The sequence below is a fragment of the Bombina bombina genome, chromosome 1 (assembly GCF_027579735.1).
Source record: "Bombina bombina isolate aBomBom1 chromosome 1, aBomBom1.pri, whole genome shotgun sequence".
NCBI lineage: Eukaryota > Metazoa > Chordata > Amphibia > Anura > Bombinatoridae > Bombina > Bombina bombina.
This window is the reverse complement of record NC_069499.1, coordinates 1,332,157,839-1,332,170,983: the sequence shown is the minus strand read 5'-3', so window position 1 is coordinate 1,332,170,983 and position 13,145 is coordinate 1,332,157,839. Positions and strand designations below refer to the sequence as shown.

Below are 13,145 nucleotides of genomic sequence, written 5' to 3'. Positions count from 1 at the left end.
CCGCCATTTCCCAACATCGTCAACACTAACTAAACCTATTAACCCCAAAACCGCCATTCCCAAACATTGCCGACACTAACTAAACATATTAACCCCTAAACCGCTGTTCCCAAACATTGCAGACACTAACTAAACCTATTAACCCCTAAACCAAAGTTCAAAAGACATTGCCGACACTACCGAAACCAATTAACCCCTAAACCGCACCGCACACATCGCCAACACTAACTAAACCTGTTAACCCCTAAACCACAGCTCCCCGACATCGCCGACACTAACTAAACCTATTAATTGCTGTTCCCAAACATCGTTGACAATAACTAAACCTATTAACCCCTAAACCGCTGTTCCCAAACATCCCCAAAATGAACTAAACTTATCAACCCCTAAACTGCCGCCCCCCACATCGCAACAATCTAAATTAAACTATATTAACCCCTAACTCTAACTTAAAAATAATTAAAATAGAGTTAAATTAAAGTTACAATTATTAACTAAATAATATTTAAAACTAAATACAAACTTACCTGTGAAATAAAACAAACCTAAGCTATCTACAATATAACTTATAGTTTTTTACTTTTTGTAATGGTAGTTTTTTTATTTTTGTAATGTTAGGTTTTAGTGTAAGGCAGCTTAGGTTTTACTTTTATTTCACAGGTAAGTTTGTATTTATTTTAACTAGGTAGACTAGTTAGTAAATAGTTATAAACTATTTACTAACTACCTAGTTATTAAAATAAATACAAACTTACCTGTGAACTAAAAGTAAAACCTAAGCTGCCTTACACTAAAACCTAACATTACAAAAATAAAAAAAACTACCATTACAAAAAATAACAAACGAAATTATCAAAAACAAAAAAAAGTATTCCTATTCTAATACCCCATTAAAAAAAAACACCCCAAAATAAAAACCCTAATCTTAAAAAGGCATTTTGTAGGGCATTGTCCTAAAGTTAACAGCACTTTTGCTAAAAAAGAAAATCAAACACCCCCCTAACAGTATACAAACCCCCACCCCCAAACCCACAAAATAAAAATAAAGTTGTTAAACCTAATCTACCCATTGCCCTGAAAAGGCCATTTGTATGGGCATTGCCCTTAAAAGAGCATTCAGAATGGCTATTCTAAAAAAAATTAAAAAAACACCCCAAAAAGAAAAAAAAAACATTGCACAAAATAACAAATAAATTATTCAAAATAATAAAAATGATTCCTATTCTAAACCATTTAAAAAAAAAAAAAAAAACACCCCCAAAAAAACCTAATCTACTCATTGCCCTGAAAAGGGCATTTGTATGGGCATTGCCCTTAAAAGGGAATTCAGCTCTTTTACTGTCATTAAAAGGGCATTCAGCTCTATTAAGATTGCCCATTAGCCATAATCTAAAAAAAACACTAAAAAAAAAACCTTAAAAAACCTAACACTAACCCCTTTTTAGGTACTCAAAGTTGCTGAAGTCCAGCCTTGAACGATCTTCATCCCAGCGGCTCCATCTTCATTAATCTAGGGACCAGCATCTTCTTCATCCCTGCGGAGGCAGAGCGGCCGATGCGCGGAGGCGGAGGTCCAGGCGGAGGTCTCTCTTCATCCAGGGGGCTCCATCTTCATCCATCGAGGGACCGGCATCTTTTTCATCCTGAAGCGGAGGTCCAGGCGGAGATCCATCAATCCAACGTGGAGTTCCTCTTCATGCGATCGTCCGACGCACACTGAGGATTCAAATGCAAGGTACCCCTTTTCTACTGGGGGTACCAGTGCATTCCTATTGGCTGAAAATTCAAATCAGCCAATAGGAATGAGAGCTGCTTAAATTCTATTGGCTGATTTGAACAGCCAATAGGATTTAAGCAGCTCTAATTCATATTGGCTGACCTGTGAAATAAAAACCTAAGCTAGCTATAATATAACTATCAGTTATATTGTAGCTAGCTTAGGTTTTATTTTTATTTCACAGGTAAGTTTGTATTTAGTTTTAAATAGGTATTATTTAGTTAATACTTGTAACGTTAACTTAGCTCTATTTTAATTATGTTAAAGTTAGGGGGTGTTAGGCTTAGGGTTAGGGGTTAATATAGTTTAATTTAGGTTGTTGCGATGTGGGAGGTGCGGTTTAGGGGTTAATAGGTTTAGTGTCCGTGATCAGCGCTTTAGGGGTTAATAACTTTATTTAGTGATTTAGTTCATGTCGCGATGTGGGGGGGGGCTGCGGTTTAGGGGTTAATAGGTATAGCATGATTTTGTGATATTGATCACGTAATGTTGCTAGTCTTGTCAAATAAAGACACTTTTACTATATCTGGTGCTGTGGACATTGTATTGATTGGGTTAATTGGTTTAGGTAGTGTTGGAGATGTGGGGGGACGGTACTTTAGGGGTTAATAACTTTATTTAGTGGCGGCGGTGGTTTTACATAATATTATTTCGGCATTCGCCGGCACATTAGTTACATAAAATTAAATAGTTTTTTTCGGATCCATTCTTTATTCATATGCATTATTCTATAACTTAGTTCAGAATAGAATAATGCATATGAAATAAGAATGGATCGGAAAAAACAAAACGGATCTGAAAAAACAAAACGGATCTGAAAAAACAAACGGATCCGAAACCGATTTAACGGAACTTAACTAATTTGCTGAAACAAATTTTTTTTTTAAACTTAACTAAACTAATTTGCCAAAACTAAATTATTTTTGAACTAAATGAAAACGAAACGAAACAAACCAAATTTTTCAGCGGCGCACATGTTGAGACGAAATTTCTCAGAGACTGCATTGCGTTTGCTTTGATAGCTGTGTGTGAACCCTGGACCTGATGTAAATTGCCCAAATTAAAAATTAAAATAAATATTACAATTTTCTTTAAAGAGAAAACATAAAGTAACATATATTATGGTGGGCCCTGTCTTGTAAATTTCGCCAAAGGGGACGCTCACCACTGAAGATTTTAAAAATAGAAGAAACATAGGGAAAAGTGTGGAATATGGCAGGGACCTGCTTGGGGTCCCAAGGGTCCTGGTAAGTGGTTGTGGTGGGGTGAACTTACAGTGAGGAATCAGACCTACAGGTGGAAATTAGGCCAAGCAGGAGACATTTAGGGTTACCACTTGTTGGTATTTTGGGTGAATAAAAAATTGGGAGGGTTATATTTAGAGCTAATAGAGATGGGGGTAAGTCACAGAGTTACCATAATTGTTTTGTGCTGCATAAGTAAATATATAATTATTTATTGAATGCAGCACAATTTATACAGTTAAAGGGACATAATACTCATATGCTAAATCACTTGAAACTGATGCAGTATAACTGTAAAAAGCTGACAGGAAAATATCACCTGAGCATCTCTATGTAAAAAAGGAAGATATTTTACCTCACAATCTCCTCAGCTCAGCAGAGTAAGTTCTGTGTAAAAGTTATAGTCAGCTGCTGCCCATCTACAGGTAAAAAAATTTAAAAAATGAAGAAATGAACAGCAGCCAATCAGCATCAGCAGTGCTGAGGTCATGAACTCTTACTGTGATCTCATGAGATTTGACTTAACTCTCATGAGATTTCATAGTAAGCTTCCTTTACCTGATTGGTGAAATAATATGAGAGTGCACGATGCTCATCCCTTCAGATGTCCCAGGACAGACACACTAAAATGCTGCTTAGAAATCCTTTACAATGGGAGGTGGCTACTGAGGAACTTTTGAGGTAAAATATCTTTCTTTTTTACATAGAGATGTTCAGGTGATATTTTCTAGACAGCTTTTTACAGCTATGCTGCATCACTTTCAAGTGTTTAAACATTTGGGTATTATGGCCCTTTAATCATATTTCTAAAATGCCTAAAAATGTCTGCCTAACTTTAATGCTGTGTTGTAACAATATCCATATGCCCAGAATTTGTTTCAGAGGCTTTTAGTGTCATTATTATGAGGCAGGTGTAAGAGCTTGGTGCTGTAATCTGTATTATAAGATATGGATAAAAGATAAATTATACTACTATCAAATTTGAGTGTTTTAATAGCAGAACAGATTAGGTTGAGTTGTTTAACAGTAGGTTGCCAATACTCCAGTAACCTTCTTGCTTGATCTGCTGCAAAATGTTGGCAACCAAGTATGCAATCACTTGACTAGAAAAGCCAGATATTAAAATATAAACTACAGATGGATATACATTTGTTAAAGGAATGTTTAAGTCAATGCCTTTAAACTCTCCAGTGAGACAAGTCCTGCACATATATCTGAGCACTGATTGTTTCCTACCAGGCAGTTTTTGAACATGACTCCACAAAGTCTGAATGGAAGAGTCGGATTGGCCTGTCCACAGGCTGGTGGACCCATTCGTCATACTTCTCCCGCAAATGCCCAACTTGCCAAAGTATTGGCTTCTCCCAGTCCACAAGATCCTACAATTGAAATATTCATAAAATAATGTAACATATTTCTACAGAACTGGTAAATAAACTGCAATAATATCAAAACCCATAAATATATGCTTTCATGGAAAGCAACTAAGTTTTAACAAAGAATACCAAGAGAATTAAAGGGAGACTAAACCCACAATTTTTCTTTCATTATTCAGGTAGAGAATGTACTTATTATCTATTATCTAATTTGCTTCATTTTTTAGATATTCTTTGTTGAAGAAATAGCAATGCACATGGGTGAGCCAATCAAACGAGGTATCTACGTGTAGCCACCAATCCACAGCTACTGAACCTATCTAGTTATGGTTTTCAGCAAATAATATCAAGAGAATTAGATAATTTAAGTAAGTTATAAAGTTGTTTAAAATTGCATGCTCTTTCTAAATCATGAAAGAAAAAATTTGGGTTTGATTTTCCTTTAAAGAAGCACTAAAGTAAAAATTAAACTTTTTTGATTCAGATAGACCATGCAGTTTTAAGATACATTCCAAATTACTTCCATTATCAAATTGTCCACAATCTTTTGATATGGACACTTTCTAAGGCACCAGCTACTACTGAGCATGTGCAGGAATTCACAGAGTATACGTATATGAGTATGTAAGAAAAAAATATAATGCTCTTTTGAAATTCAAAGTAAGTGCTATTGCATTGTCTTTTATATTACACACTTGTTGATTATGCAATTATACTGTATTTAATGGTTCTTTAAGTAAATTTGATAAAAGAAGTAAAGAGAGTCTTTTAAAATTGCACTAAATTACTAAATTACGGAAGATTATTTTTGTTTTCCATGTCCCTTGAAATCTATTGAGAACATGGCTAGAATTAACCTTCACATAGGTTTAGAAAAGAAAAAAAAAAAAACTTAAAAACTCAAACCTGAGATTTTCTGCTCTTTCTAGTTTGTAAATCAGGTTTGTAAATAGGGTTGCCTACTTTGGGCTAGATTACAAGCGGTGCGCTAACTTTTGCGTGCTAGCGATATCGTCTTTTTGTGCGTGTTGGAAGCAGTGCGCATTTTACAAATTGAAAGAAAACGCAATTGCTAGAGCGCAATAAAAGTTTACACTCATTGGGTTAGCGGGACTGAAACTCTTGTGTAAAGTGTAATGCGTTAAAAAAAAGTTGCACTAAATACACACATAAATACATTTAAAAATACAGTTATAGTCATAAAAACACTATCTGATAAAAAAAAATATTCATATAAATATTTGTAAACAAAATTATAATGGTTAAAAAGGTATATGACAAGGGGTTTGACTGCAAAGGGCTATAATTTATATAAACATACATATACATGTCTAAATATGTGTATGTATGTACCTATATACAGTATCTCACAAAAGTGAGTACACCCCTCAAATTTTTGTAAATATTTTATTATATCTTTTCATGTGACAACACTGAAGAAATGACACTTTGCTACAATGTAAAGTAGTGAGTGTACAGCATGTATAACAGTGTAAATTTGCTGTCCCCTCAAAATAACACACAGCCATTAATGTCTAAACCGTTGGCAACAAAAGTGAGTACACCCCTAAGTGGAAATATCCAAATTGGGCCAAAAGTGTCAATATTTTGTGTGGCCACCATTATTTTGCAGCACTGCCTTAACCCTCTTGGGTATGGAGTTCACCAGGGCTTCATAGGTTGCCACTGGAGTCCTCTTCCACTCCTCCATGACGACTGCACTCCCCCACCTTTCGTTTGAGGATGCCCCACAGATGCTCAATAGGGTTTAGGTCTGAAAACATGCTTGGCCAGTCCATCACCTTTACCCTCAGCTTCTTTAGCAAGGCAGCAGTCATCTTGGAGGTATGTTTGGGGTTGTTATCATGTTGGAATACTGACCTGCGGCCCAGTCTCCGAAGGGAGGGGATAATGTTCTGCTTCGGTATTTCACAGTACATGTTGGCATTCATGGTTCTCTCAATGAACTGTAGCTCCCCAGTGCCGGCAGCACTCATGCAGGCCTAGACCATGACAGTCCCACCACCATGCTTGACTGTAGGCAAGACACACTTGTCTTTGTACTCCTCACCTGGTTGCCGCCACACACGCTTGACACCATCTGAACCAAATAAGTTTATCTTCCAGTAATCCATGTCCTTAGTCTGCTTGTCTTCAGCAAACTGTTTGTGGGCTTTATTGTCCATTATCTTTAGAAGAAGCTTCTTTCTGGGACGACAGCCAAGCAGACCAATTTGATGCAGTGTGCAGCGTATGGCCTGAGCACTGACAGGCTAACCCCCTACCCCTTCAACCTCTGCAGCAATGCTGGCAGCACTCATATGTCTATTTCCCAAAGACAACCTCTGGATATGACTGTTATGAGTGGAACCTGTCCTGTGAAACCGCTGTATGGTCTTGCTCACCATGTTCAGTTCAGTTTCAGTGTCTTGGCAGTCTTCTTATAGCCTAGGCCATTTTTATGTAGAGCAACAATTCTTTTTTCGGATCCTCAGAGAGTTCTTTGCCATGAGGTGCAATGCTGAACTTCCAGTGACCAGTATGAGAGAGTGTGAGAGCAATGACACCAAATTTAACACACCTGCTCCCCATTCACACCTGAGACCTTGTAACACTAACGAGTCACATGACACCGGGGAGGGAAAATGGCTAATTGGGCCCAATTTGGACATTTGCACTTAGGGGTGTACTCACTTTTGTTGCCAACGGTTTAGACATTAATGGCTTGGTGTTGAGTTATTTTGAGGGGACAGCAAATTTACACTGTTATACAGGCTGTACATTGAACATTCACTATTTTACATTGTAGCAAAGTGTCATTTCTTCAGTGTTGTCACATGAAAAGATATAATAAAATATTTACAAAAATGTGAGGGATGTACTCACTTTTGTGAGATACTGTGTATATATATATATGTGTGTGTGTGTGTGCGTGTGTATACATATGTATTAATGTATGTGTATTACTGTTTATTTACTGTACATATTTCCCATTCCAATGTTCTTCACATACAGGATAATATAATTGTTATTGTAAATACATATTTCTATATATATCTGTATATCTATTCCTATAGATATATGTATATATATATATATATATATATATATATATATATATATATATATATATATATATATATATATATTGTTAGGGGAAAATATTTTTAATTCTGTATATATATTTCTCATGTGTTATAATGGGCTGACGTGACATTTTTAAACAGTTACATTTTTCTTGCCAGTTCAGCTATTTTCTGCTGTGTATGCAAAGCTATAGTAACAACACCCAAAGTTTGTATGGACAAGATAAGAAGAAGACCATGAGGTGCTTACATGTGAAGATTCTTGGTTGGAAGCACAACACATGGGCTATAAAAGAGACGCTGTTCTTATCTGAGGCTGCGCCACACTCTGTATTACTGTAAAGTGACCTGTTGTCATTTTGTTGTAATTTTGTTTAATTGTACAATTATAACCTTTTAATTTGGTCCAGTTGTCTTATGCTGATTTTTTCTTCAACAATATATATATATATATATATATCTTATTATACATATTGTAACAAATTCTAAATAATCTGTATATTATATAGATATTTACTGTATCTATAATAGTTTTTAATTATTTAGAATTTTTAAATATATTTTATATGTAATATTTCAATAATGCAAGATGAGTAATTCTTCATATGCGCAAACCCGACTCCGTGTTAGACCTGAATTGCAAACCCGATGTGCATTACATATCTTACATTTCTTTGCTCTTCACGTGGAATTTTTTATTTTATTAATATATATATATATATTTATATATAAAATAATGTTAATGTAAAATAGATATCTATACCAATATATCTATAAGAATAGATATACAGGTATAAATATACACAGATATATATAGAAATATGTATTTACAATAAAAATTATATTGTTCTGTAAGTGAAGAACATTGGAATGTAAAATATTCATAACTTCTGTTGGGTTAATGCACGAGCGATAGGTGTTAGTTTATTTTCATCTGTGCTCTCCATTGACTTCTATGGGTATAATATGTTAACACGTACGCAATATTGTGAAGTCCTTTGGTTAGTGCGTTCTGGGTTTCGCTTGCACGCAAACGTTTTACTTTTAACACAACAACACATTCCTGAAGTAGGAGATTATAGGGAAGTGGTTTGGCAGTCAAGATTAGTATTGTTAATGTGAAGGGTGACACTTTTTGTTGAAGAAAAAAAAAAAGGTGTTGAAAAAACTCCAGCTTGGGGGGGGGGGGGGAATAAAAGCTTCTGTTGCCTAGAAGTGCAACATAGCATGCTATCTTATTTAACAAATGTCTGTCCGACATGATCCGATCAGCGGATCATATCCGACAGACATCGCTGAATGCGGAGAGCAATACGTTCTCTGCATTCAGCATTGCACCAGCAGCTCTTGTGAACTGCTGGTGCAACGCCGCCCCCTGCAGATTCAGGGTGCCAATCAACCCGATCGTATTCAATCAGGTTGATTTCACGCAATCTCTGTCCGCCTCCTCAGAGCAGGCAGGCAGGTTATGAAGCAGTGGTCTTTAGACCGCTGCTTCATAACTGGTGTTTCTGGTGAGCCTAAACGCGGCCCTTCAAGCTCCAAACGGAGCTTGATAAATGGGCCCTTTAGAGGGAACAGATAATTACTGACCCAACAATCTTATAGGACAGACTGATTAACCCTTTTACATTGCTGGGCTTATGTAATAGGTTTGGCACATCAGGTTTAATACATTAGGCTCATCAGTATGTGCGATTTCTCTCAACGACTACGAGTTTTTGATCAGATTCAGGCCTATAATGGAAAAAGTTCCTCACTAATATTATTATATAGCATGGAAGTTTTGGCAGTGTTGTTCTACCCATGATGGCAGTGTATCCTATTTTTGGCCAGGAATGCGCTGGAATAGCTCACACTATGGAACACATTCCCACTCTTGCTAGGTGTAAATTAAACCTATTCCTAACAGTTTGCCATTTGGTTTGGAAACACAGTCAGAGATATAGGTTTAAAGGGACATAATACTCATATGCTAAATCACTTGAAACTGATGCAGTATAACTGTAAAAAGCTGACAGGAAAATATCACCTGAGCATCTCTATGTAAATAATTCCTCACAATCTCCTCAGCTCAGTAGAGTTAGTTCTGTGTAAAAAGTTATACTCAACTGCTCCCAGCTGCAGGTAAAAAAAAAAAAAAATGAAGAAATGAACAGCAGCCAATCAGCATCAGCAGTGCTGAGGTCATGAACTCTTACTGTGATCTCATGAGATTTGACTTAACTCTCATGAGATTTCATAGTAAGCTTCCTTTACCTGATTGGTGAAATAATATGAGAGTTCACATTGCTCATGCTTTCAGCTGTCCCAGGACAGACATACTGATATGCTGCTTAGAAATCCTTTACAATGGGAGGTGGCTACTGAGGAACTTTTGAGGTAAAATATCTTTCTTTTTTACATAGAGATGTTCAGGAGATATTTTCTAGTCAGCTTTTTACAGCTATGCTGCATCACTTTCAAGTGTTTAAACATTTGGGTATTATGGCCCTTTAAGGATAATTTCTTTGAGAACCATGTTTTATTTAATAGTAGTTTGCTGCTAATGGGCCTTGCTTTTCCCAAGTTCCTTAAGGAACAGCATAATGCTTTGTTTATGTGAAATGCACTTCTTTTGCTGACAAAATGATATCCATTGATATCTCTGTGATATGAAGTAGGCTGGTTGGAAGTGCTGTTTTACATCTTATGCCAGGGTATCCTGTTATTGTCTAGGAAAATTGTCCAACAGCGCACGATGCACCATTACATCAAATACTACCACACGGTGTCTGTTGACATTCTGTGCTCCTACTACTAGCAAAAATAAATTACCTTTGAATTTGCACACCAGCTGCAAGATTAGAGATGCTTTTATTGAAAAAATATTTGGAAACTGCTCCTTATACTGAAACTATTTCCTTTACTTATCATATAATTCTTTCTTATGCTAATATGTTATTCTTCAGTATCCTCCCTACCAATCCACAATAAGCTAAAGTATTAGAGAGGTGAGACAGTAAATCTGTCTGATCTCATTTACTCAACTATGAAAGATGGCGAGATGGTCTGTGCTGTGTTATTCTGTGTGTTCACAGAGATATGAGAGGTGTGTGGAGTTCTGACAAGTGTTTCAAATAGAGGTGTCAACAGTGTATGAATGGCCAGTAACACAGCTGAAGCTTATTCAACTATCCATTAAAAGGGACATGAAACTCATTTTTTTTTCTTTCCAGAATCAGATAGATCCTAGAATTTGACACAACTTTCCAATTTACTTCTGTTATCGAATTAGCTTCATTCTCTTGGTAACCTTTGTTGAAGGAGCAGTAATGAACTACTGGGAGTTAGCTAAAAGCCAATGACAAGAGGCATTTATGTGCAGCCACCAATCAGCAGCTTCTAAGCTTACCTATGTATTCTTTTCAACAAAGGATACAAAGAGGAACAAAACAAATTAGATAACAGAAAAAAATTGGAAAGTTATTTAAAATTGCATGCTCTATTTGAATCATGAAAGAAAAAACATAATTTATGTAAGAACTTACCTGATAAATTCATTTCTTTCATATTAGCAAGAGTCCATGAGCTAGTGACGTATGGGATATACATTCCTACCAGGAGGGGCAAAGTTTCCCAAACCTCAAAATGCCTATAAATACACCCCTCACCACACCCACAATTCAGTTTAACGAATAGCCAAGAAGTGGGGTGATAAAAAAGTGCGAAAGCATATAAAATAAGGAATTGGAATAATTGTGCTTTATACAAAAATCATAACCACCCCAAAAAAAGGGCGGGCCTCATGGACTCTTGCTAATATGAAAGAAATGAATTTATCAGGTAAGTTTTCATAAATTATGTTTTCTTTCATGTAATTAGCAAGAGTCCATGAGCTAGTGACGTATGGGATAATGATTACCCAAGATGTGGATCTTTCCACGCAAGAGTCACTAGAGAGGGAGGGATAAAATAAAGACAGCCAATTCCTGCTGAAAATAATCCACACCCAAAATAAAGTTTAATGAAAAACATAAGCAGAAGATTCAAACTGAAACCGCTGCCTGAAGTACTTTTCTACCAAAAACTGCTTCAGAAGAAGAAAATACATCAAAATGGTAGAATTTAGTAAAAGTATGCAAAGAGGACCAAGTTGCTGCTTTGCAAATCTGATCAATCGAAGCTTCATTCCTAAACGCCCAGGAAGTAGAAACTGACCTAGTAGAATGAGCTGTAATCCTTTGAGGCGGAGTTTTACCCGACTCAACATATGCAAGATGAATTAAAGATTTCAACCAAGATGCCAAAGAAATGGCAGAAGCTTTCTGGCCTTTTCTAGAACCAGAAAAGATAACAAATAAACTAGAAGTCTTTCGGAAAGACTTAGTAGCTTCAACATAATATTTCAAAGCTCTAACAACATCCAAAGAATGCAATGATTTCTCCTTAGAATTCTTAGGATTAGGACATAATGAAGGAACCACAATTTCTCTACTAATGTTGTTAGAATTCACAACTTTAGGTAAAAATTCAAAAGAAGTTCGCAACACTGCCTTATCCTGATGAAAAATCAGAAAAGGAGACTCACAAGAAAGAGCAGATAATTCAGAAACTCTTCTGGCAGAAGAGATTGCCAAAAGGAACAAAACTTTCCAAGAAAGTAATTTAATGTCCAATGAATGCATAGGTTCAAACGGAGGAGCTTGAAGAGCCCCCAGAACCAAATTCAAACTCCAAGGAGGAGAAATTGACTTAATGACAGGTTTTATACGAACCAAAGCTTGTACAAAACAATGAATATCAGGAAGATTAGCAATCTTTCTGTAAAAAAGAAAGAGCAGAGATTTGTCCTTTCAAAGAACTTGCGGATAAACCTTTATCTAAACCATCCTGAAGAAACTGTAAAATTCTCGGAATTCTAAAAGAATGCCAAGAAAAATGATGAGAAAGACACCAAGAAATATAAGTCTTCCAGACTCTATAATATATCTCTCTGGATACAGATTTACGAGCCTGTAACATAGTATTAATCACAGAGTCAGAGAAACCTCGTTGACCAAGAATCAAGCGTTCAATCTCCATACCTTTAAATTTAAGGATTTGAGATCCTGATGGAAAAAAGGACCTTGCGACAGAAGGTCTGGTCGTAGCGGAAGAGTCCACGGATGGCAAGAGGCCATCCGGACAAGATCCGCATACCAAAACCTGTGAGGCCATGCCGGAGCTACCAGCAGAACAAACGAGCATTCCTTCAGAATCTTGGAGATTACTCTTGGAAGAAGAACTAGAGGCGGAAAGATATAAGCAGGATGATACTTCCAAGGAAGTGATAATGCATCCACTGCTTCCGCCTGAGGATCCCGGGATCTGGACAGATACCTGGGAAGTTTCTTGTTTAGATGAGACGCCATCAGATCTATTTCTGGAAGCTCCCACATTTGAACAATCTGAAGAAATACCTCTGGGTGAAGAGACCATTCGCCCGGATGCAACGTTTGGCGACTGAGATAATCCGCTTCCCAATTGTCTATACCTGGGATATGAACCGCAGAGATTAGACAGGAGCTGGATTCCGCCCAAACCAGAATTCGAGATACTTCTTTCGTAGCCAGAGGACTGTGAGTCCCTCCTTGATGATTGATGTATGCCACAGTAGTGACATTGTCTGTCTGAAAACAAA

General features: G+C 36.6%; 1 protein-coding gene across 1 annotated transcript in view; it reads right to left on the bottom strand.

Annotated features, from left to right (window-relative positions):
* The window catches only part of FA2H (fatty acid 2-hydroxylase), a 123,354-nt gene that overhangs the window by 22,601 nt on the left and 87,608 nt on the right, over nucleotides 1-13,145 (bottom strand). Inside the window, exon 3 of the mRNA XM_053695246.1 lies at nucleotides 4,258-4,400. Coding sequence (XP_053551221.1) covers nucleotides 4,258-4,400 — 143 coding nt within the window. The remainder of the gene's footprint in view (nucleotides 1-4,257; nucleotides 4,401-13,145) is intronic.